Raw genomic sequence first — 24,998 nt, forward strand, 5'->3', positions numbered from 1 at the left:
TTATAAAGCTTTGAAGCCATATCTTCTGCAGACAACTAGTGGAAGAAATTAGTGCATAGAAATTTGCATAGAGGGACTAGTTGACATTTGATAATACATATGAACAAAATAATGTCTTAATAATTCTTGGTCAGAGATGCTGGTGTAGCATCCACAGAAATGAACTTTATCCATTTTCCAGAAAAGAGAGAAGCCTATTGAATACATTTGTGTGATTAGTATACAGTATCTGCTCTGCTCTGAAAACAAGTGTATATTTTAGGTGTCAACATGGCATCTTTTGCTACCACTTAAAGCCACTCATGAAAATAGAAGTGGAGGAGTTCCCATTGTGGATCAGTGGGTTAATAACCTGACGTGGTGTCCATGAGGAAGTGGGGTTTGATCCCTGGCCTTGCTCAGTGGGTTAAGGGTCCAGCATTGCTGCAAGCTGCAGCATGTAGGTGGCAGATGTGGCTCAGATCCAGTGTTGCTGTGGCGTAGGCCTGCAGCTGCAGCTCTGATTTGACCCCGTGTAGCCCTAAAAAGAAAAAAAAAAAAAAAGAAAATAGAAGTGGAGGAACAAAGATCTCACATAGCTGCTTTCAGTGTTTTCATGAAAAAGTGATTCTCTAGAGAAACTGGTTTGTGATTTAAAAAGCTGGTCTTGCCTGTCAATAATCAGGTCATTAAAATCAAGTGGGGAACTTCGAAGAAAAAAATCGCCAAAGAACCTCAAGCCTTCAACATTCTTGTCTTAGGCTTTGTCTTTAGAAGCAACTAGCAAACCAAGACTCTTCTCCCTTGGGTTCTATTGATAAAATCAGAAAGGCTAATGCTCTAGGAGCTCTGTTTTGAAGTTTTAAATAAGGAAAACCATACAGAAAATCTTCTAGTTGACATTTGATAATACATATGAACAAAATAATGACCAATAAAATGACCAATACAGAAAATCTTCTGTATTGGTTATTTGGGGGAAAAATCACTTTTCATGACTCCATGACGAAGAGTAATGAGGCCATTGTGTGAACAAATAAAGGACAGTTAAGTTGAGCCATACTTTTCTTGCTTCCGTTAGCATTTGTGTGTCAGTACTCAAATTTGCTTTTATGCTTCAACAGCTGGTGATACAAAGTGAGAGTTTAAGTAGCAGGTTTTTATTCTAACACTCAATTTTGGTAGTTTAGGATTAAAGGACATGCGCTTAAGAGTATGTGTGCGAGGGGGTTTCCTGTGACTTGTTCTAGGTTCTGACTAGCGTGTGCTTGGCCTTAGGTATCCTGAAATCTGCCCCTCTCCTGCTCCCTGGGAGGCACCTGCTCAATGCAGGCCTGCTGGCCGCTAGTGTGGGTGGAATCATCCCGTTCATGGTGGACCCCAGCTTCACCACCGGCATTACCTGTCTGGGCTCCGTGTCGGCTCTCTCTGCTGTCATGGTAAGAGGTCAGCGATGGAAAGCACGTGCTTAGTGAGGAACTGGGAGTGTTTTGTTAGGTTACAGTCTAACCTTATATCTGTCTCTTCAAGACCCTTGATGGAATAAAAATGTTTTAAAATGCTGTTATGGGTTCATCTTTATAGAATCTGGAAAATATAGAAAAGTATAAAGAAAACCACTCCACTTACTGCTGTTAAAGTTGCCACATGCGACATCTTTATTGCTCTGGGGTCTTTTGTGTTGGTGAATAGGAAGTTCAAAAGCCAAGCATTTCAGTTCCATTCAGCCTGCTGTGTGACAAGGCCTATACAATGACAGAGAGCCCCTGGCCATTTGTTGCTTTCACATTTGTTGGAAGCTATGATACTAAACCAAGTAATTGCATAAAATGAAATGCATTTAATGAACTGTGTGTTTAGTGAGGGAGTTCAGTGAGACCTTACAGGATAAGCTGGTTCTTCTTTTCCACTCTGGTTGTTCCATGTAGTGTATGGTTTCCTAGATGTCACGATTTAGTGTTCTATTATAGCAGTGTATGATGCTGCTGCATACAGCTCTGTTATTCCCTGATTACTTCATGTTTGTCTAATATACTCCTAGTGTATGCTTTGTATAAAAGTTTTATGTTTAAAAGTTTTTCAGTCATCTCTAGTGCTTAGCACAAATTTAGATGTAGTCATTGCCGGGTCACCCTGAACTATCAGATTTTCAAGCTAGTAAGACTTTGGGGTTAGATTTTAGTTTTAGTTGTTTCACTTGGTACCAGCAGGACCCTGTTCATCAGCTACAGCCATTAAGACTGGGACTTTACTCAGTTACCTCTCTCCAGTTTCTGCCTGCCTGCTCTTCATCGCTGTCTTTTAGGGATTTAGGGTGTTGTTGGTTGGGGGTGGGGAAGTGGTTCAGTATTTGCACTTGTTATATCTGTGGGAGAGTCGGCCAGATAAGCGGCACTCAGTCATTACCAGCGGAGGACCTTACATGGAAATACGTTAACTGGAAACCCAGAATGATCACGAGCCACATTGCTCTGTGTCCGAGGGTTCTTTTCCTTGTGTTCGTTCTGACTTCCGCTCTGGTTTTCATCCTAGGGTGTGACTTTGACGGCTGCCATCGGGGGTGCTGACATGCCTGTTGTCATCACTGTGCTGAACAGCTACTCGGGCTGGGCGCTGTGTGCAGAGGGCTTCCTGCTCAACAACAACCTGCTGACCATTGTGGGCGCGCTCATCGGCTCGTCGGGCGCCATCCTGTCCTACATCATGTGTGTGGTAAGGCACCAGCCAGTGACAGAAAAGAAAGTGGTGTTCTGAAAATGAGCACCTGCCTATCACTTCTTTTATTCGCAGTAAAAATGACTGTGTACGTCCTTTTTTCCTCCAGCAGAAACGTCAGAGTGTTCCGTTTGAATAAATCTGCCAGACTGCTTTTAAAGTACCTAAGTGTAGATAACTCAGAAAATTAAATATAAAGATAAAAGTCTTTGGACTCCCTCCCCCGATGATGAACAAAGGTTTTAATTTACTTCCTTCCATTCTTTTTCTTTGTGTATCGCATATCTGTGTTTTGACTTCTCTGATCTTATTGTACACTGTTTTACATTTAATTTTTTTTAATATTACAAATTGTAGTCTTGCCACTTTCTTATCCTTAAAAATGATTTTATTTATTTATTGTTTTTATCTTTTCTAGGGCCGTACCCGCGGCATATGGAGGTTCCCAGGCTAGGGGTCCAATCGGAGCTACAGCTGCTGGCCTACGCCAGAGCCTCAGCAACGCAGGATCCAAGCTGCGTCTTCGACCTACACCACAGCTCATGGCGACACCAGATCCTTAACCCACTGAGCAAGGCCAGGGATTGAACCCGCAACCTTGTGGTTCCTAGTCGGATTCGTTTCTGCTGTGCCACGATGGGAGCTCCAGGATGTGCTCATTTTTAAGGGCTCTTTCTATGTACTACCACGTGGGTTCTGGAAAGCTTGCTCTAATTTTCATTCCCACTGGTCATCTGTGAAAATGCCTATCTTGAAGGTTTGTGGTCAGCATGATTTTTTTAAAAAAGGAAAAAATTAACAAGACAGATGCTCCTAGCTTCTTTTTTATTTCTAATTCTTAATGGTAAGAAGATATCTTGTAAACAATTAAAGGCTTGACCAGAAAACTTTTTCAAATTATGGATATTATTCTCTAAATAATAGTTTTGAATGACTGAAAGGAAAAGCATGAAACTGGGTGAAGTCAGAATATGACTTTTCACTGACTGATTAGTAACTCAGGAAGAAAAAGAACTCCAGCTTAATTTTTTTATTACAATTTAAAAAACCCCACCTTTATACAATAGAAATGATCACAACATGTAAATCAACTACAGTAAAACTTTGAAAAGGAAAAAACCTTATTTTACAACTCAGAATTTCTCTTATGTTTTAATTGAAAATCTCATTGTAAGTTGAATCCCGAACTTATCTTTTCATAATAAAAAATTAGTTTTCTTTGACCATAGTGTAAAAACAAAGAATTTGAAAGCCTAAGTTCAAAACAAGTGGAGAGGTTTTAAAATTAAATCCCCCAAGTTGTTCAAGAGATTTGGAAAGGTGTTTCCTTTTTGAAAAGTGTCAGGCTTTGGTGTTTTTTAAAACAAATTTTTTTGAAGAAGAAAAAATTTATTCAATTGTATTAAAAATAGTTTTCTTTAAAAATGAACTTTTAACCCTTAGTTTGATTTTGCTTCAGTTGGTGAATTTGACCAGTAGGGGGAAGCAGATTGTCATTAATGCTTATGGTTTATCAAGTATGGGTTTTATTTTTATTTTTAAAATTTTTAATTTTTATTTTTTTAAATGATTTTTATTTTTTCCATTATAGCTGGTTTACAGTGTTCTGTCAATTTTCTTTCTTCTTTTTTCTCTTTTTAGGGCCACACTTGTGGCATATGGAGGTTCCCAGGCTAGGGGTTGAGTTGGAGCTATAGATTCCAACCTATACCACAGCCACAGTAATGTCATGTCTGAGCTGCATCTGCAACCTACACCACAGCTCACAGCAACAGGGGATCCTTAACCCACTGAGCAAGGCCAGGGATTGAACCTGTGTCCTCATGGATGCTAGTCAGATTCGTTTCCACTGAGCCACAATGGGAACTCCTCAGTTGTCCCAGTCACACATTCATGTATATGTGTGTATGTTCTTTTTCTCACATTATCCTCCACCATGCTCCATCACAAGTGACTAGATATAGTTCCCTGTGCCATACAGCAGGGTCTCATTGCTTATCCATTCCAAAGGCAATAGTTTGCATTTATTAACCCCAAATTCCCAATCCATCCCACTCCCTCCCCTCCCCCTGGGCAACCACAAGTCTGTTCTCCAAGTCCATGCATTTCTTTGCTGCGGAAAGGTTCATTTGTGCCCTATATTAGATTCCAGATATAAATGATATCATATGGTATTTGTCTTTCTCTTTCTGATTTACTTCACTTAGTATGAGAGTCTCTAGTTTCATACATGTTGCTGCAAATGGCATTGTTTTGTTCTTTTTATGGCTGAGTAGTATTCCACTGTGTATAAACATCACATCTTCTTAATCCAATCATCCGTAGATGGACATTTGGGTTGTTTCCATGTCTCGGCTATTGTGAATAGTGCTGCAATGAACATACGGGTGCATGTGCCTTTTTCAAGGAGAGTTTTGTCTGCAGATATGCCCAAGAGTGGGATTGCTAAGTCATGAGGTAGTTCTATATTCAGTTTTCTGAGGTACCTCCATACTGTTTTCCATAGTGGTCGTACCAACTTACATTCCCACCAACACTGTAGGAGAGTTTCCTTTCCTCTATATCCTCTCCAGCATTTGTTATTTGTGGACTTTCTAATGATGGCCATTCTTACTGGTGTGAGGTGGTATCTCATTGTAGTTTTGATTTGCATTTCTCTGATAATTACTGATGTTGAGCATTTTTTCATGTGCTTGCTGGGCATCTGTATATCTTCTTTGGAAAAATGTCTGTTCAGGTCTTTTGCCCATTTTTCAGCTGGGTTGATTTTTATTTTTTGCTGTTGAGTGGAGAACTTGTATATAGTTCTTGGAGTGTCAGCATGGGTACCTTCTTATCTTTATCCTTTTTTCTTTTTTTTTTTAATAATGATTTTTATTTTTTCCATCAACTGTAACCTATCCTTTTTTCTTAAATGGTTTTCTTTAGGTTCTTAAATTTATCAACAGTACTTCTGAAATTTGTCTTTTATTTCCTCTCCTTTCTCTTTTTCATTTAGTTTTATTGTTGGTTGTAGTAGCTATAATAACTTCTGCAGTAGCAGTTACTATTGCAGTAACTAGAATAAGCTATAGAAGACACTTACTGACACTACTCTTTTTTTTTTTTTTACATGTGCTTCCATAATTATATAATTTCTCTTAATTTTTATCTGTTTTTTCATATTTCTTAATGTTTTCTCTAGTTCTTTTGTTTCTTTTCTTTGTATTTCCACTGCTTTAGGCATGCCATTTATATCAGCATACCTCAGGTATTTTTAATTCCTATGTTGTATATAAGGCTAACAAGATATTCTCATAGCTGTTTGTAAGTATCACACTGGGTCAGATTGAGCTCTGTGATGGCAAATTGTAGTAATTTGGATTCAAGAACAGTTGAAGCTGTAATTTTTTTTTTCTTTTTTTTTCTTTTTAGGACCGTACCTGCAGGATATGGAAGTTCCTAGGCTAGGGGTCAAATTGGAGCTGTAGCTGCTGGCCTTTGCCACAGCCACAGCAATGCAGGATCAGAGTTGTGTTTGTGACCTATACCACAGCTCATGGTAACACCACATCCTTAACCCACTGAGCAGGGCCAGGAATTGACCTTACATCCTCATGGATAGTACTTGGGTTCCTTATCTCTGAGCTACGATGGGAACTCCTTGAAGATTTAATTTTTAAAAAAATATTTATTTACAAAAATAAAAGATCTTTAATGAAACAGCTTTCATGAAGTAGATAAATAAGGATATAAAATAATCTATAATTCCAAAACCACTTTACTGTTAACATTTAATGTTTAATTCTTTTTTTTTTTTTTTGCCTTTCTGCCTTTTCTAGGACCGCTCCTGTGGCATTTGGAGGTTCCCAGGCTAGGGGTCAAATTGGAGCTGTAGCTGCTGGCCTACACCAGAGCCATAGCAACGCAGGATCAAGCCACGTCTGCAACCTACACCACAGCTCACAGCAATGCCGGATCATTAACCCACTGAGCAAGGCCAGGGATCGAACCTGCAACTTCACGGTTCCTAGTTGGATTCGTTAACCACTGCACCAGACGGGAACTCCTAATATTCTAATTCTTGTCTTTTTCGTATGTATATGTTTAAATACATTCTTTGTTAAAGTTTAATTTTCTAACTAATAAGTTTTGGTGTCTGCATGTTATTCTATCATAGAGGTATACCAGTGATTTATTTATTCAAGTCCATTTTTATTAGTTGTTTTTAACTTGATTTTTCTCTAGTATTCCTCCTTGTGTGTCATTTATTATTTTCTTAGGTCAGATTTCTATAGGTACAATTACTTGGTCAAAGGGAGTAAGATCTTTTTATTGGCTATTATTATTGATGAATTGATCTCCAGTCAAAGCTTCCACCAGTGATATGTGGAGTGCTTGTATTACAGCTCACTTTCTACTCCTATGACCTATTACAAAACAAACAAGACAATAAGAGAAACAAGCTGGCCATGTTTCTCAGTTTCAGAGAGAAATTTCCTTTCCTTCTAAATTTTCCTGCTTTCTGATTTTTCACATTAATGTTAATCGATTTTTAGCTTTGTTAAAAGATATTGTTTATTTCTTATAGTAAATAATTAGTCTACTATCAGAAATTGTTTCTTCATGACTCATGTTTAGCGGCTTAGAATGGTTCATAGTAATAATAAAAGTAAATTGCTCCTTGTAATTGGACAGAGTATAATATGCTGGATGCTTTAAAAGTATTAACTCTTTTAATCCCCACATTAATTCTGGAGGTAGGAAACATTCTCTTTTTATAAGGAAGATATTTTAAGATACCATTTATTATTCACCTTTATGTTTATTCATATTCATTTGAATATGAATATAGTAATTGTTAAATGAACTTTAGATGAATATTTTGTTAGCTCATTTTACATTTTGGAATCCTCTCCAGATAGGTTTTGGTAGCAGATATACTACCATATATTAATATCTATTAATATTACTAGTGTGTTTACCTTCATTATTTTTATTGAAGCAACTATGCAAGTCCAAACCAGAACAAACTGGTTTTATTATATGAGAAGTAATGGAATACACCCTAAGTGTAATCAGCATCCCTAAAATTGAATTTTTGTTCTGACAAAGATTCTTTTGGGTATCTTCTGAACTTAACGCTTTGGTAACATAATACTAAGTATTAAAAAAACTGAAAAATGTCAACAGAATCCAAATAGCCAGTTCAAATGAAAGATTTGCTTTATATCCAGATGTTGAATAGACATTAACTACTTTACGATTTAATAGTCCATTTACTTGAGATACTGTCTAGATTGCCTGGGACGTAGAGGGCTTACAAAATGCAAAGTGTCTTCAGACCAAAAATTCTGATTTTTGCACTTTGCTCCTTGTATTCAAATGAAAGTAGAACACAATGAAGTAGATCAAAGTCAAACCAAAAATAATTTTTTTGCCTTGTGATCAATTAATTAGCCGTACAAAGCATTGAAATGAGAGATGCTAGTAAATGGTATACATATTATTATTGCTTTGATTTTGTCTATTTTATGACCTTTTATTTTCAGATTTATTTCTTAGGTTGCTTGGAATTACATGAATTGAGGGTCTCTTTAATGTAACACACGATTTTCATTATAGGGCTTAATAACTTAAAAGGAGCAGTCTTGGACAGTGTTGCAAATACTTTGTCTTAGAAGCTGGGGACTCTTCAATCTGTGGCTCAGTGTTCACAGGACAGTCTCATTAATCACTTAAGCAAAACAAAACAAAGCCTTAAACCCTAAACATCAGTAGAAAATATGATTTTGCAATGGTAAATTCAGAGATGAAAATTAATTTAGTTTTTAAGACACCACATGGAATTAGCTTAATGGTGATATAATTGTGGATATGTGTTTAACAAGTTGACTTTGATTGTAAAAGTGCTGTGTGGTTCTTTTTTTTTTTCCCTAAGATACCATTGGAAGTGGGTACACATTAATTAAATGTCCTCAGAAGTTCTTTCCTTCTCCTCCATTCAGTTTTATAGGGAGTAGAAAAGGGTTCCTTTTAAGCCAAGTTAGAGTTAAGTGGTCACATTCCTCTCCATCATGTCCCTGTTATCTGTCCCTTACAGGATTGTGTGATGCTGGTAATGGAGGCTCTTTGCATGTTTGACTTTTTTTTAAGTTATCTATGATAAGAAATATCTCAATGTCTGGAATAGGCCTTTGAATCAGTTTTTAAGGGCAAAAATTTGGTAGAATGTATTTCTGATAATTAATTTCGGAGTCCTCTGATTCAACACTAGAAAGGATTTATCAAAATCAACAAGTGTTGAATGTTTGGGAAGTCTCAGGTGTGGCTATTTGGACTTTCATTAAACCTTGGATTTAAGCAGAGGAGGTTGTGTTAAGAATTTAAAACTTCATGTCGGGTTGGGACTGAGAACTTAATTAATAGCATCACTTTTAATTTTTCTCTGGCCCTCTTATCTCTTAGTAAGGTGCATAAAGATATCTCAAGCTTACTATATGTAGTAATCTTAGGTAAATTCACTGACTCTAGTCTCTGTAAAATGTGAATGTGGTATCTGATAAATGAGGTTAGGTCAAAAGGACAATTTAAACAATTCTGACGATATTTTGATCCATCATCTTTGAAACTTGTTATCAATAAGTCAAGGGTGACTCTCGGTTCATCTCTGCTCTTTTCCTCCCTGCCTTCACCTCTGTCCCACTCCAGCAGTGTACGTAAATCTCTCTGCTAAGGTGGTAGTAGGCTGATCTGTCTTTGGATAACTGGTCATGCTTTTTTTTTTTTTCCTCTCTGATGTGTTATTTATCCCTGAAAATCTCCAGATGCTTTTTCCTCTTTAATAATAAAGTGTGTTTTTTTTTGCTTTTCCATTTTTAAAGTTTTATTGAGATATAGTTGTCTTTAAAAATTTTTTAATTGAAGTATAGTTGATTTACAATGTCATGTTAAAGATGCACAGAGCACAGTGACTCAGATATATATTCTTAAAGTGTTGTCTTTTTTTAAAAGTATGGATTGACACATATAGTTGTAAAACAGTACAAACAATGAACCACTGATATGTTTATTACAATCCTTAAGATATAGACTTTGATTTATTGGAATTTTTTATGAAATGATAAATTCAGTTACAATCATGTGGAATGATGACTTCGATTGTATACAGTCGTTTGAGTTCTTAAAATGTTTTTGATTACTCAGAACATCTAGCTTCCCATCTTTTCTTTCTCTTTTACCACCACACCCCCAGAGGCCTCCAAACAGTTTTAAAAACCAGATCAGTTATTGTCCCATGTTCCAGGAGTGGTGTTTGGCATTTGTATGGTCTGTAGTTAGATGACTGTAAATGAACATGCAATAAATGCCTTCCTCTTTGTTTTTTTTTCCTGAGATTATTTTGCTAATTAAAAGGTGGGTGTAAATTTTAAAGAAGCAGTGTATAAATGTACTCATTTGCCTTTTTGGAAGTGAAATATTTTAGAAGCCTCATGATAAATCCAGTCACTTCTGTATCGCTTCATGGACTTATCATTGATTTGGAAACTAAGTTCCTACATTTCTTTTTTCCTTGACGACAGAGGGCAGCAGACTTCTAAATGGCACGGATCCCTATCCTTTGATTCCTCCCTCTTGCCTCTTGACACCTTGCAGCTGTGGCAGAGTTCACCTGAGCCATCTGTAGAAGTTGCACTGTAAAATTTCTTATAACTGTCATCGTCTTTCACTCTGGTGAAATATGTGTCAAATGGAGGTAGAACTTGCTCAATCAGTACACAGATAATAATAACTAGATGTGAGTTGTTCATTAATATGTTAATATCACCAGTAATTTACCATTAAATTTTTTCTCAAGATCTGTTTTTACTGAAAATGTATCCATATATAGTTGATTTTATGGGAAAAAAGATGTGATTTCTCAGATGGCCTCCTTATCATTTAAATTTTTGAAATAATTTTCAGAAGCTCTATCAAATTGATCTGATTAAAATGTTTTAGATGATCAAATAAACATCTAAATGATTTTGAATATTGTATACACAGGATTCGTACCATTTTCAGAAGTTATGTGCATCAGGATTTCCCTTGCGGTCCTATACGTTAAGGATCTGGTGTTGTCACTGCAAGTGGCTCGGGTGAACATGAGTTCCATCCCTGGCCCAGTAACTTCCACGTTCTATAAGCACTGAAAAAAAAAAAAAAGTTATGTGGATCAAACTCTCACAGTTGGTAATTTTGCTCTCCAGGCAATGAATCGCTCCCTGGCTAATGTGATTCTTGGAGGCTACGGTACCACTTCAACAGCTGGTGGGAAACCCATGGAAATTTCTGGCACACATACAGAAATCAACCTTGACAACGCAATTGACATGATACGAGAAGCTAATAGCATTATTATTACTCCAGGTAAAAAATCAAGACCAAACAACCCATAATAGCTGTTATAATTGACTATATTAAAATAATTTTTTTGTAATAGGAAAAAAGACCAAATTGGAACTTCTTCATTTTTTGAAAACGTAATGGTAATTTAAAAGTAGTTCTGTGATTACTATGTGAAAAATATTGAGAATTCTCGGTTCAAGTTAATATTTTGTGGATCACCTAGAGAGTCTATAAATAGCCATGTCTTTTTGTGATTCTGTACAAATGTTGAGTTTTGGTTATTTTTTTCTCATTGATAAAGTTTGGCATTTGGGCCCATGTCGGAATTAAATTATCATGTAAAAGTGTCTAACTCACTTGTCAGACTTGCTCAGTAAAGGTTAGTAAATGTTAATGTCTTTTTTTTTTCAAAAGTAAATAGGTTTCTACCAAGATGAGGTAACAAGGCCCAGTAGAAAGACCTTGGTATAAGGACCTTACTTTGGTTCTAAATTTTGCCTCTAACAATTGACACATGTTGACCAGGTCAGTTAATTTCTTCAGGCCTCGACTTGCCAATTTTCTGAGGTTTACCTCAGGTCTTCTTTACTCTTAGCACAGAATGCCATTGTATTTATTCCAGGCAGTACATTAGTTTCAGATTAGGATTTTAACTCTAGCATGCCATCATAGGAGTTTTCTGTAAAGAAAATCTGTTGATTTGGCATGAGCCGAATTGAATGTTCGGATGCCAGCCTTCTTGTGTGGAGGCAGTATCATTTTCTAGGGGCATTTGAAAGACATGGGTTTGGGTTTGGGGTTGTCTCAAAGACAAGGCTGCTATTGTCAGCAAGTGTGTGTGGGAGCAGGTGAACTAAATATGGTTTAAGGCCTGTGACATTTCTACATCATGGATTGTCCTAGCCAGAGTGCACTGGTGTTGCCTGTTGAGAAACACTGTGCTGCAGTGTGAAGGTGGAGAGTAAAGGACACTCTTTTCCCTTTAGGCATTTTTCATCTAGTGAAGAAGTCAGATCCATAAATAACACAAGGTGGGTTGTGATAAGGGCTGGATTGTACCTATCATGGGGAACCTAAGAAGGATTGTTGGGAAGTGAGGATTGTTTTGGGCCCTAGAGGATGGGGTTGGGGTTGGGGGAGGCAGGGGGAATACTTTGAGCAGAGACTTGGTATTTGGAAGAATGGAGGTAGGGGAAGTGGGGACAGCAGTGAGATTCATTGCTCAGGGAGAAAGGACCGATGCGGGTGGGGGTTAAAGGAGAAGGGGGGTGAAGTTTTTGGTCATTCTCGCAGTAACAGCAAAAGTATGGAGCACTTTTGGTTTTGCTTTTGTTAGTGCTATTATTGTTCGTATTATTTTTTGGGGCAGAGGCGAAAAATTTAAGTTCTTGTTTGGAGATAGTAAGTTTGAGGTGGAGCTGGGACCCTGGATATGCTGAACTGGATCTTAGAGGATGGGCTGAGCCTGGAGGCAGACTGGGAGCCATCATATGGTCATTGAAGCCATGGGGTGGACTGAGATTTTCCAGGGAGAGAGTGAGGTGCACTTCAGCTGCTGGGGGAGCATCATCACATCAGGGCAGGGAAACGAGGAGATCATTTATTCAAGGAAGTCGAGGAGGAGTAGTGACAAAGTTAGGAGGGGAGCTGGGGACTGCAGTGTTATCAAAGGAAGTAGGGAGATGGTTTGAAAACATTTACATGAAAGTAAGTGAGAGTATGTACACAAGCATGTGTGTGTGTGTGTGTGTGTGGTGTGTGGGGAGGGGGTGCCCAGTAGGGTCAGACCCTGCAGGAGACTGAGGATGGACCATGAGATTTTGAATTTGAGATTTAGGCCAATATATTGAAAAGTCCATATTGTAAGTTCCTTGTTTTTGCTTCTAGTCCCATTAACTGGTTGCCCTTTTTTGGGGGGGGAGGCACAAAAATATATTTTGATCAAGAGAGAAATTGTAGTTAATAAAATTTTAAATAAAAGCCACATTCTTCCATGTTCTTAATGTTCCTTGTAGGCTATGGTCTCTGTGCAGCCAAAGCTCAGTACCCCATCGCTGATTTGGTAAAGATGCTCTCTGAACAGGGCAAAAAAGTCAGGTAAGTGCTTGCAGTGCATGTGTGGAAGGAAAGGAAAATAGATGACTTCCTTTTAGGTCACCATCTCTTCAAGTGAGGTTTTACTTCTGTAATACAAGGTAGAGAAACTAAGTTGTAAAAAACCCTCTTCTAGCCTTAGTCTTACTACTTCGTTCTCACTGTCTCTAATAGCATCAAACCTAAATATAGGCTCATTTTAGGAGGAAAGCTTTTTTTTTTTTTTTTTTTTGGTTTTTTTCTAGGGCCACTCCCACGGCACATGGAGGTTCCCAGGCTAGGGGTCCAGTCGGAGCTGTTGCTGCCTGCCTATGCCAGAGCCACAGCAACACCAGATCTGAGCCGCATCTGTGACCTACACCACAGCTCACAGCAATGCTGGATCCTTAACCTGCTGAGCAAGGCGAGGGACTGAACCCGCAACCTCATGGTTCCTAGTCGGATTCGTTAACCACTGCGCCACGACGGGAACTCCAGCAAAGATTTTATTGTACTAAAGTTCAGGATATTTGTTAATGGGGAAAAATGGAAATCCAGTTTCTCTGTGATTTGATTTGGGGAAGGAGGTCAGGCAAAGCATTTGAATCACATCGTTGTGTTGTTTTGGTTTCTGTTGTTCACATTGAAGAACATCTCAAAGGAGAGATCTCTGAAGAGTGGGACCCGGTGATGAACCTAAGGCTGTTTGTAGTTGACTGACTTAGCTCTCAGGCTGGAAAAGACTGCAGAAACATTTCTTTTCCTAGAGCCGTAACACTTTTTGAACTGTAAATTGGAGCAGCAGCTGTTCCTGCCACTTGCCATTTGAGCACTGCACTCTGCTCTTGGCTGGATATTAAGCAGAATGGCAAAGTCGAGGACACTGCATTGCTAGGTTATTCCCTATGGCCATGGATAAAGGGTTTGTAGGATGTCAAAATGGGACCAGGGGTGGTGAGCCCTTGCAGTACTTTTCGTCTGTCCCGCATACCTTTAGATCTGTATTCTGGAACTCTGCTGTTAGGAGACAGTAGAGGGGCTTGTCTGGAGTTCTCTCTGGGAGCATAGCTGCTGCTCGAGTGTGGGGGAACCAGTCCACCGGCGGTGTCACTGACGTGAAGTCAGAACAAGATGTCTTTGTTGTTAAATAGAATTGGTTTGTTCACCAGAATGTTAACACGTGTTGACAAAACTGTTAAGGTCTGTTAGTAAAAATTCCTTTGAGATGTCAGTGTTACACTTTTGTCTGGAGGCAGATGATAAGATAAACCACACAGTGTGCCTGGAACTGGCCAGACTATCTGTGCCAGGCTAGATGCAGAATCCTAATCCTCAGCCTGAAGGTCCCAGCTATTAATAGCGGTAAAAGAGACTTAGATGATGAAATCAGAGGGTTGTCTAAAATGTTTGGGGGTCAGCGGCATTTTATTTCTTCCTTTCTTCCCACCTTCTTTTCTTCTCTCACTCCTTTTCCCACTCTCTCCCTTCCTGTGATCTGTAGTGAGTCTATGCTTTTCAAACATGCAGAGTCAAACTACTGTTTGGTTGGTAGGACCAGCATTTCTGTGATATAGATGGTTTCCACATTTAGTAAAATCTTGGACGAACTGAAGACAGAAGATAAGAAAAGACATTGTTTTATAATTTTTACCCAAGAGGTCTCCTTTAAGTAACTCATTTCTGTTTTCACAGTGAACATTAAATGGGGCTTCCCTTTTGGTCACAGTCTTGACACTTTGAGCATCTGCAGGCCTACATGTGGAAAGGCTGTGTTAGAGAATCTTTTATGATTTTCCTAAAAAGAAATTGTTTCTTTTTATTCAACCCACATGCGAAAAAGTCTGATGTATTAGTAATGCCTTCTATCACCACATAAATGTTTAGGAGATGAGTGGCAATCATAATAAAACAGAGAAAGATGGCTTTCATGTCTTAGTTATCCCGAGGGAAGGGAATGATTAATTTGACATACCTCTCTTATTGCCCACTGATCAGTCCAGGTTAACCAGACATCTTGGAAAATCAGTCCAGTGGTAGATGGGTGGGTGCAGAGCTGGAGAGCATCGTATGACACGGGCAGCTTCACAGAAGGCAGGATGTGAAAGCAAGGAGTTAAGAGGGATGGAAAAAATCATCTGAAAAGAAAAGGGATAAGGCAAATGCAGTTTTAGTTCCTGACCTGATTAAAATTGGAATTTTATCTGTGAGGACATAATATAAACTGCTGTTTTAGGAGGATTTCTGTCACATTGCAGTGGAACAGTAGTTATTTGACTTAAGATTTACAGTAGATATTTAATTAAACATATGTGAATAGCTTCTCAGTTATAATTTGTTTTTTATTGAAGTAATTTTATGAATAGAAGAACATCAGGCTTTTCATGAGAAAGCTTTTAATCATTTCATATAATTGTCATTGATTAAATGATTTATTAATATATTTATTAATAATTTATTATGGAGGATCAGGATAAAATTGCTGGTTGGCCTGATTTCTTTATTGGTGAGTTAGGAAAAGTTAGCTATTTTTCATTGACCTATTTCATATTAAAGATAAAATTATGTATTAGTATATTGAAGGGCTTTTTTTTTTTTTTTTTTTACTATAATGAATTTTCAACATGGGCCTTGTAGTAAATTATGTAAATCTCACATTTCGATTAAATGAAAGAGAACTATTCTTGCTAACTTGATGACAGTAGATGATCATATTTTTCATTTCTAGCTTCTGTGGGGATTTTTTTTTAAAGGGTATCATAGCAATGTTGTTGATTTTGCTTTATATGTCATCTTTTCATAGGGGAAATTCAGATTTTCTTTATGAAGTTAGGAATATGTGTATACATAGATGCTAGCTTTTTTTAAAGAGGCAAATGTCTATTTGAACAAGAGATGGCTGCAGTGGTTACCTCGTATTTTAATGAAATAAATCTGTATTTACAGTTTGCGGTAATTTAGTCCTTTCATCACTCTGTGGAGTGCCCACGGTGTTCATTGAGCACAGCTGCTGGGCCTCTGCTGCTAGTAGATCTTGGTGCCTCAGGACCCCCGCATGCCTAGCATCCAGATGTGGTGACATATTCACACACATTCCCCATGGAAATGTGCCAGTGTGGACATACGATTGTCATCAATTAGTTATGCTCCAGTGGTGCCAAGAAAAATTGCATCTGTCATACAGTCTGTCTGGCTTCATGGCTCATGATTGATTTAGAGACACTCCTGTTTTCCTTTACTTTGGCCATAGTCATAACATGCTCAAAGAGAATTGAGATTATATAATGAGGCACATGACATTTCATGACAAAAACTCATTTTCAAATGTCATGGAAGTTCACTGACTTAGCTGTTCAGTGGTTAGGATATTGTTGCTTCCTCGTTACCCAGAACACCTCTGCAGCTTACCTAACCTAACTTATGCTTAAACTCTGAAAGCATTTTATTACAAAAATCTTATGATACAAGAGCAAAACATTTTTTTCTCTTTATTTCCCAATCTTTAGGTTGATGTAATAGACTTTTCATTGATTTTTACAGCTAAGATAGTGTTTCCAGTGAATAATTCTTAGAAGGTACAATTTATTTCTTTTTGCAATTAATCATTGCTTGATTTTCTTTGTGTCAAGCATTATTGTTTTCACATTTATGAAACCACCTTTCAACTTCCTTGATTGACTAACTGCTGTTATATATTGCTTTCATGTTAATGTTCAACTATATCATCCTATTAATAATTTATTGATAGACATTTATTACTAAGAACTGAGAACACAAGGATGAGTAAGCCCAGTTCCTACCCGTTAAAGTTTATAGTTATCTCCTGTCTTTTTTTCTTTTTAGGGCCGTACCCATGGCATGTGAAAGTTCCCAGGCTAGGGGTTGAATCAGATCTACAACTGCTGGCCTATGCCCCAGCCACAGCAACGCCGGATCCGAGCTATGTCTGTGACCTATACCACAGCTCACAGCAAGGCCAGATCCTTAACCCACTGAGTGAAGACAGAGATTGAACCCGCATCCTCATGGATACTAGTTGGGTTCGTAATCCACTGTAATCCACTGAGCCACAAAGGAAACTCCCAAAAGTTTATAGTTATAATGAGAACAAATCTATCTATTATAACTATCTATAGTTATAATGAGATCAAATCTATTGATCTGCCTGGGTTTTCCCACTTTCATGGCTTAACTGGAATTCAAATAAACAATGTTAAGCCTTCTTGGGTTTGGTATATTTTGGGGTATAGGAAGAGCCAGGACATGCAGAATTGTTAAGTAGGAAAGGAGTGTGCTTCTGAAGAGAATAGAAATTAGGCCAGATAAAAGATCCAGTACAGCATTTGTGTAAAGAAATAGTTTGCGACTTTCTTGCCAACTTTGCAATACTTTCTTATTGGCCATGACGGTTCATGTTAATGCCTATTCACTGTACAAATAATTATATAGTATTTTGTGCCAGGCACTGTTCTAGGTCCTGAGGATGTATCAGTGAATATAAAGATCAAAATTCCTATTATATATATAATAGTGTGTATACGTTAATCTCAGATTTCTGATTTACCTCCTCCCCTCCCCCCCATTGGGATCTGCTGTATAGCAGGGAACCATATTCAGCATCTTATAATAACATATAATGGAAAAGGTTCTGAAAGAGAATACACACACACACATACACATATATATAAAACAGAATCCTCTTGTACACTTGAAACAACATCGTAAATTAATTATACTTCAATTAAAAATGGTTAAAAAATAAAAATGTGAACTAAAAAAAAAATTAAAATTCCTGGCCCTGTGGAGTTTAATGTTCTTTGGGAACTTAGTTAATTGGCATTAAGATATTCTGAACTGAAGACACTTATAACCCTGCTGTGTTTCCAACAGAGATGTGAGTTGAAATGATGACGAACACCAAGGGCACAGGTTACTGTATTAGAGTTTCAGAGTTAAAACTGGCACTTTATGTGGTGATGAATTAGCCAGTGCTTCATTTCTGGTTTTCTAAAACAATGTGGTGTATTTCTTTGCATTTTGCCCTGAGCCCGCTTTCTTGTAAAACATGGTGACATGAGGGTGGGTATGATGGGAGTTAATTAGTCAAATGAGTGACAGTAGAAGAGATTAAAATCAAAGCAGTATGTGCATTCACTCACGTCTCTATTGGTGAATTATATAGAGTTATATAATTCACCCTGTTACATAGACTTGCCAGTAATCCCTTAGATCAAAGGTGTCTGTTGTGCTTCCAGAAAGGAGCCATCTTTCAGATTCTGTTGACTCGACTGCCTTTGGCTTTGTACTGTCCACAGTATATTGGTGTGGTGGAAAGAACAGAAGCTTGTGTTAAAAGCCTGTGATTTAGGTGCCTTTTAAAGCATATGCCAGCCATGCCATTCTGGGACTCATTCCTTGGAAGTTTTTGTCATAAGCATTCCAGTGGTTCAAGGGAGAAGTTCTCATTATTGATGGAAACCAGTACCTCTCACCATCAGGATGATATTTGGCTTCTAGTTCTGCTATTAGTTATTATAAACTCTGTGGGCAGATTTTCGTCAATGAGGTTCATGTAAACATGGCAGAGTATAAGTAAACAGAGGCCCTCATTTCATGTTCAAATTCTTCAGTAACTTGCTAATAATTTCCATTTTATGGTGTTCACTAAGCCATTGCTTTCCAAGAGTCATTTAGCATGATTAAAGTTATTCAGACAGAAAGATGAAATTATGTATAATTTTTACTAAATCTCTGCAATATGCTAGCATATATATTCTTGAATATTAGTGGTGAACAGAGTTTTAGTTTTTCCTCTGATATCATTCTTTGTAGTCTTATTAGTTGTTTTGAAATGAAAAACCATGTCAGTAGTCATGCAGCTATTCTGGGCATAGCTGGATTTGTTCATTGATGGAAAAGCCAGATGTGGGCACAATCTGTAATAATCTTCTTGGAGTGGACAACATAGTGTTGGGACAGGATTCTGCAGAAAGCTGCCTTGACGTTTGCCCTAGGTCATTGATCAGATGATCCTGCTTAGATGACTTCTCACTTTTTGGGGATGGTTTCAGTGTCACAGGCCACAATGTATGGAAAATGTGACCAGAGCTTTCTGTCAAACATTTCCTCATTCACTGTCATAGAACAGGTTCTATTATTAGAAAAACTGTGCCCATGAGACACTTTTGTAATAAAGTCTCTCACATTCATATTTTTTTTTTTTTTTTTTTTCTGAAGAAGGGAAGGCCATGGATAAACACCAGATTTCAAATCAGAGTTCAGCCCTTATTTGCCTTCAAAAAAAGAGAGGTACATAATGTTCTCTAATTCTGGCTGTTTGAAAGTTCTAGGAAATTAAATTTTTTTTTTTTTATTCAGAATTGTATGAGCTCGTTTGAATCACTGCTTCTAAGAGGGACTTTCACAATTTTAGAAAGTTGGGTGTCTATCCCTTTGCCTCAGAAGCCCCACCAAAAAGTTGATTCCATAACCTTTCTCATCAATCACTTTTTATGGATGACAACTCCTTGTCAGAAAGATCTTTTTCCTACTTTGTCATCATGTTTTTCTTTGATGGATAGGCAAACCCCACCCAGCTGGTTCCAGCCCTTTCACCATCAAAGATAATTAGTGTGACATTTACCCTGCTTCATATTTTATAAAGGTTTACTCTAAACTGTACTTACTAGAATAATTTCATATATATATATTCATTTATTTAGTCTTTTTGCCTTTTCTAGGGCCACTCCCGTGTCATATGGAGGTTCGCAGACTAGGGGTCAAATAGGAGCTATAGCCACTGGCCTCTGCCACAGCCACAGCAACGCGGGATCCAAGCCGCATCTGCAGCCTACACCACAGCTCACGGCAATGCCGGATCCTTAACCCACTGAGCAAGGCCAGGGATCGAACCTGCAGCCTCATGGTTCCTAGTCGGATTCATTAACCACTGAGCCATGACGGGAACTCCCTAGAATAATTTCTTAAAAAAAAAACCTTTCCATGTGCTTTTAATTAGTGACCTGTCAGAAGTTCTGATCAGAATGTGATTAAACCAAAGAAACCTTTCAGAGCCCATCGTATTTTTCACAGGTGAAACGCACATTTAATTTTAAAAATGTTGAATATAGTAACATCTTTTTATTATCTCTACAAACTCTCTTCATAATGGAGCACTGCCACAGGCACTTTGAATACAGTCCATGCTGGGGACTCTATTACATCTACAGTGAAATTCTGAGCCTGTTTTGTGACAGAACACAGTGTTCACATAATTGGTGTTATTCTAAATAAAGGAGTCCAGCCTTAGGAAGAAGTTGGATTAGAGAGTCCTTAAAGTGTATTTTAACTCAAGGTTTTATTGATTTATAAATATTTATGGTTAAAACAGGAAGATAAGTAGGCTTTTTATTTCTGCGTTGTTTTCTATCTTTTTCCTAATTAATTTGTCAACCACCTAGGACCTTAGAATAATATATTTAGGAAAGTTGTGTGATGATGGTGTTGTGTTGAGAAGGCAGTATTCCAAAATGCTATAGCAACATACATTGTTTTGTATATGGTTTGATTTTAAAATACAAAACACAGAAAAACAAAGGAAATTAACCCTTTGAATATCCTGAGTATGAATGTAGGTTTTTCATAGTGACTCACAAAACCTAGAATGAAATAGTTGAAGGTTATAAAGAGATTTAAAAAAAAAAATCTGGAGCTCCTTTTCACTGTTTATAATAGCAAGAGGCCGCAAAACGGAGGAAACACACTAAATGCTTGAAGAACAGGGCCCAGATGTCCCTGTAGTTTCTTTGTCTTATTGTTTAGTTGGGATATTTGGCTCTTCTTCATGTTTTATTGCTAAATGAAATCTGGATCTCTGCATAATGCAAGAAGGAAAATGTAGTTTATTTGAACAGTGGTGGTAGGATCTATGTGGCGAATGTTTTCTACTCTTTAAGAGTCCCACATGGAGTTCCCCTCATGGTGCAGAGGAAATGAATCTGACTAGGAACCATGAGACTGCGGGTTTGAGTTCTGGCCTCACTCAGTGGGTTAAGCATCCGGCGTTGTCAGGAGCTGTGGTGTAGGTTGCAGATATGGCTGGGATCTGATGTTGCTGTCGTGGTGGTGTAGGCCAGCAGCTGTAGCTCCAATTGGACCCCTAGCCTAGAAACCTCCATATGCCACAGGTGCAGCCCTAAAAAGCAAAAAAAAAAAAAAAAAAAAAGTCCTATATTTCCAAGAACAACTGTTGCGATATACCCTGGTCAGGAAGGACATATTGTCCCCATGGCCCACGATCATGGGGATTCATACTGTTGTGCCCCCTTTGGAACATGTGGCATCCAAAATTTAATTTTAAGTTGTGAAAAAGTTTAAAAATGGGACTTATATCATCATATATTGTAAAAGAGGCTTTAAAAAATGGCCTTTTTTTGTATTGCTCCTTTACCAGACTTTACCCATTTCACATGGTGTTTATGAGTAGCTAGCTCTTATATACACTTTTGTTTTTCTTCTTTCTTGGTTAATTTAAAAGGCTTTGAAGATCAGGTTGTTTCATTTGAGTATTTGTTCCATCTTTTAAAAACTGTACCTGGGTCTATTTTTAATTTGTGACTGAGGCCTTAGCTTTTATTATATAATGTTCCATGAAAGACTTTATTGTTTTCATGCTTGAGAGAGGAAAATAGCCAAAAGTGTTTAAATTTTCCTTAAATTATCTTCAAGGTAATTGAAGAGATTACCCTGACTTGTTGATGGCATTTATTGTATCTGTCAATTAAGGAAACAGTACATTTTTGCTTTAATATTAAAGCAAATTAATATTAAATTAATATTATCTAAAGAAGTGATAAAGGTGGCCTTTTAAAATTTGACACTATCAAAGTAAATGTGTTATTTACTGGAATATTACTTACAAACAAGTTGCCAGTGAGTCCAGTATTCAGAATTATTGGCCTCAGTCTATGTTGACAAAATAATTTCTCTAGTTAAAAAAATTATATATATATATACACACACACACACACATACACACACATATATATATATATATATATATATACACACTCACATATATATTTTTGGCCATGCCTTTGGCATGTGGAAGTTCCTGGGGCAGGGATTGAACCTGAACCACAGTAGTGACTATGCTGTATTTTTAACTGGTAGGCCACCAGGGAACTCCTAATTTCTCTAGTATTTTTTTTTTATTTATTTTTTTACTTTTTTTTTTTATTATTTTCCCACTGTACAGCAAGGGGGTCAGGTCATCCTTAGGTGTATACATTGCAGTTACAGTTTTATCTCCCACCCTTTCTTCTGTTGCGACATGAGTATCTAGACATAGTTCTCAATGCTATTCAGCAGGATCTCCTTATAAATCTATTCTAGGTTGTGTTTCTCTAGTATTTTTATAGTGTTGCAAGTACAGAGAATTTTGGGCTTTTCTTGGATCATATAGATATTTACTGGGATTTTAAGGTAAAAATTAGAAAACCTAGTCAGAAAACATTGACATCAAACCAACATTTGCTTTAATGTAAAAATGTGTATTTCTTGTTATATAAATCATAAAAAGTATATTTATTCAAACAATACAGATGAACATTTATATTATAAAAATGTATTTCAATAGGCTATTATAATTGCAGGTTACATCTATTAAAGGTTTCTGTGTGCCAGGCATTGGTCTAAAGTACTTTGTGTCAAAAGCTCTTTTATGAACTCTCCCTTAAATCTCACAATAATCCTCTGAAGAGGCTTTATTATGAATCCTGCTGTACATCTGAGGAAAGTGAGGCACACAGAACTGAAGCGGCCAGATGTTTTGAGCTCAAGAGCTTTTAACTGCTACTCTTTACTACTTCCCTGAATCCTTTTTCTAAAAAGAGACCTGGAAAGTTTGAGTCGGTGTACTTTACTGAGCACACCATGTTCCTTAAAACTCTTTCCTTCCCTCCCTCCCTCCACTTGAGTCGCTATAACTGAGTACCAGATACTGTGGGACCTGATAAATAAGACCTGCTTCCTGTTCTCAAGTTGCTCCCAGTTTGGAGAGTACAGTCATCAACCAGTTATTACGGTGCATTGCATCCTAAGGAGGAGGTGCATAAAGAAAGAAGAGGTCTGGGAGCATAGATGATCTTTCTATGATCTCATTTGGGTAGTTATTCCCCTTCTGTAGGATTGTGTTGTGGGGAGGGACAGCTGATCCTGTTTTGTTAGGCGTGTATACAATAAATATAATTTTCACAATTCTAAGGACAGAACTAAAAGGCTGGTGGGCTTTGCATTTTGGAATTCTGGATATACTTCATGTGCTGATGGACCGTTGATGAGCTTTGGCCATCAGTTCCTGGAAATTGCCGGTCATGGGCAACCAGTGTCTGATATAATTAACTTTAATCCATACTTTGAAGATTAGCCAGTTGCATGGGCCAGAATTGTTATAAATTCACATTGACTCATCAGTGTACACATATATATTTCTTCAAATTTAGTGTGTTCTGTCATTTCTCTCAAAACATTGGCTTTCCCTTGTAATAGCCTTGCATGTGTTTTTCTCCAACTTCAGAGCCTTAAAGTTTAGTATAATAAATTATTATGCAAACAGATATAAAATGATCTGTCCTTTGGGATATTCAGCATAACATGTTGGTTAGCTTTATGATTATTTACCATTTACAGCTAGCTCAGCAGAAACACTGTCTTTATGCAGGCTGCAGCTAATCAAATATTACAATAATAACAAATACAATTAGAGGTCTTTAATTTCTAATTGGGTACAAGACTGCTCAGATAAAGCATTAAGATGATAGCCAGATGGACTGATTTAAAAATAAGCAAAGGCATTATTAAGAACAAATTAATTAAAATAAAAAATTACTGGCATCAAGGAGGGATACAGAATTGAAATACAAAAGTAAATCACAAAGTTTATGTCAGCGTATTCAGCTAAAATGGAATCCCTAGTTCATGGAATTTTAGGACTGGGAAGGGAGTTTGTGGCATGCTGAATAATGGCCCCAAAGATAACCACCTCCAAATCCCCCAAACCTATGGATATGTTACCATCTATGGCGAAGGGAACTTTGTAGATTTAATGAAGATTTTGACATGGGGAGGTGATCCTGAATTATTAGGGTGGGCCATGTCATCACTAGGGTCCTTGTAAGAGAGAGGAAGGAGGGGCCGAGTCAGAGGAGACAAGAGAAGCAGAAGTCAGAGTGACACAGCCTTAAGCCAGGGAAGGGGGCAGCCTCTAGAAGCTGGGAAAGGCAAAGGACCAGTTTTCCTCTGGAGCCTTTGAAAGAAATACAGTCCGGCCAACACCTTTGTTTTAGCACGGGGAAACTGATTTTGGAAGTCTGACCTCTAACTGTAAGAGAATTTATGTTGTTTCAAGCTACCACATTTGTGGTAATTTGTTCTATCAGCAATGGGAAACTGATACACATCTTAAATGTCATTGAGTATAGTGACTCTAAGTCTCACCAATTGGGTTTTAGGAAGAGGAAGGGACATGAAAGAAGGGGGAAACACTTGGTGCTCAGAAGGATTGGGAGATGAGGAGAAATTTTTGGTGTCCAAGATTTACTATGAACATCTCAAAAGAGCACAGACTGATTGCAGTCAGTAGTGAAGGACTGAGGGAGAGCAGTGTGTTGCAGTTGTTCTGGGAATCCTAGGTGCCACCTAAGCTGCTGCTGTCCCTAACTAGTGGTTTTAATCCCTCCCCCTCCTCCCATAAATGAAGGGTGTCTCAGCTGCCATAACTGCCTTGAGTATGTCCACTGCCAATCAACCATCCTTGGCATTACTTGTGAAATACCCTTGAATCCATTTTGTACTGAACTGGTGGTGAG

The 24,998-nt window shown here is 37.7% G+C and overlaps 1 protein-coding gene and 1 long non-coding RNA gene across 9 annotated transcripts in view; one reads left to right on the top strand and one right to left on the bottom strand.

Annotated features, from left to right (window-relative positions):
• The window catches only part of NNT (nicotinamide nucleotide transhydrogenase), a 91,727-nt gene that overhangs the window by 54,310 nt on the left and 12,419 nt on the right, over positions 1 to 24,998 (top strand). For all 7 annotated transcript variants that reach the window (XM_021076997.2, XM_021076998.2, XM_021076996.2 and 4 more), the window contains exons 16-19: positions 1,258 to 1,418; positions 2,512 to 2,691; positions 10,923 to 11,082; positions 13,077 to 13,158. In XM_021076997.2, the coding sequence (XP_020932656.2) occupies positions 1,258 to 1,418; positions 2,512 to 2,691; positions 10,923 to 11,082; positions 13,077 to 13,158 (583 nt within the window). The remainder of the gene's footprint in view (positions 1 to 1,257; positions 1,419 to 2,511; positions 2,692 to 10,922; positions 11,083 to 13,076; positions 13,159 to 24,998) is intronic.
• LOC110257349 (uncharacterized) overlaps positions 13,628 to 24,998 on the bottom strand; it is a 78,633-nt gene continuing 67,262 nt past the window's right edge. For both annotated transcript variants that reach the window (XR_014831249.1, XR_014831250.1), the window contains 2 exons: positions 15,107 to 15,269; positions 13,628 to 14,741 (listed from right to left, as the gene is read on the bottom strand). This is a non-coding gene — a long non-coding RNA (uncharacterized LOC110257349). The remainder of the gene's footprint in view (positions 14,742 to 15,106; positions 15,270 to 24,998) is intronic.

The sequence above is a fragment of the Sus scrofa genome, chromosome 16, assembly GCF_054392235.1.
Source record: "Sus scrofa isolate SSC_HxYL_T2T_F1_AM1 chromosome 16, Sscrofa_HxYL_maternal_Yorkshire_Landrace_v2.0, whole genome shotgun sequence".
Classification (NCBI taxonomy): domain Eukaryota; kingdom Metazoa; phylum Chordata; class Mammalia; order Artiodactyla; family Suidae; genus Sus; species Sus scrofa.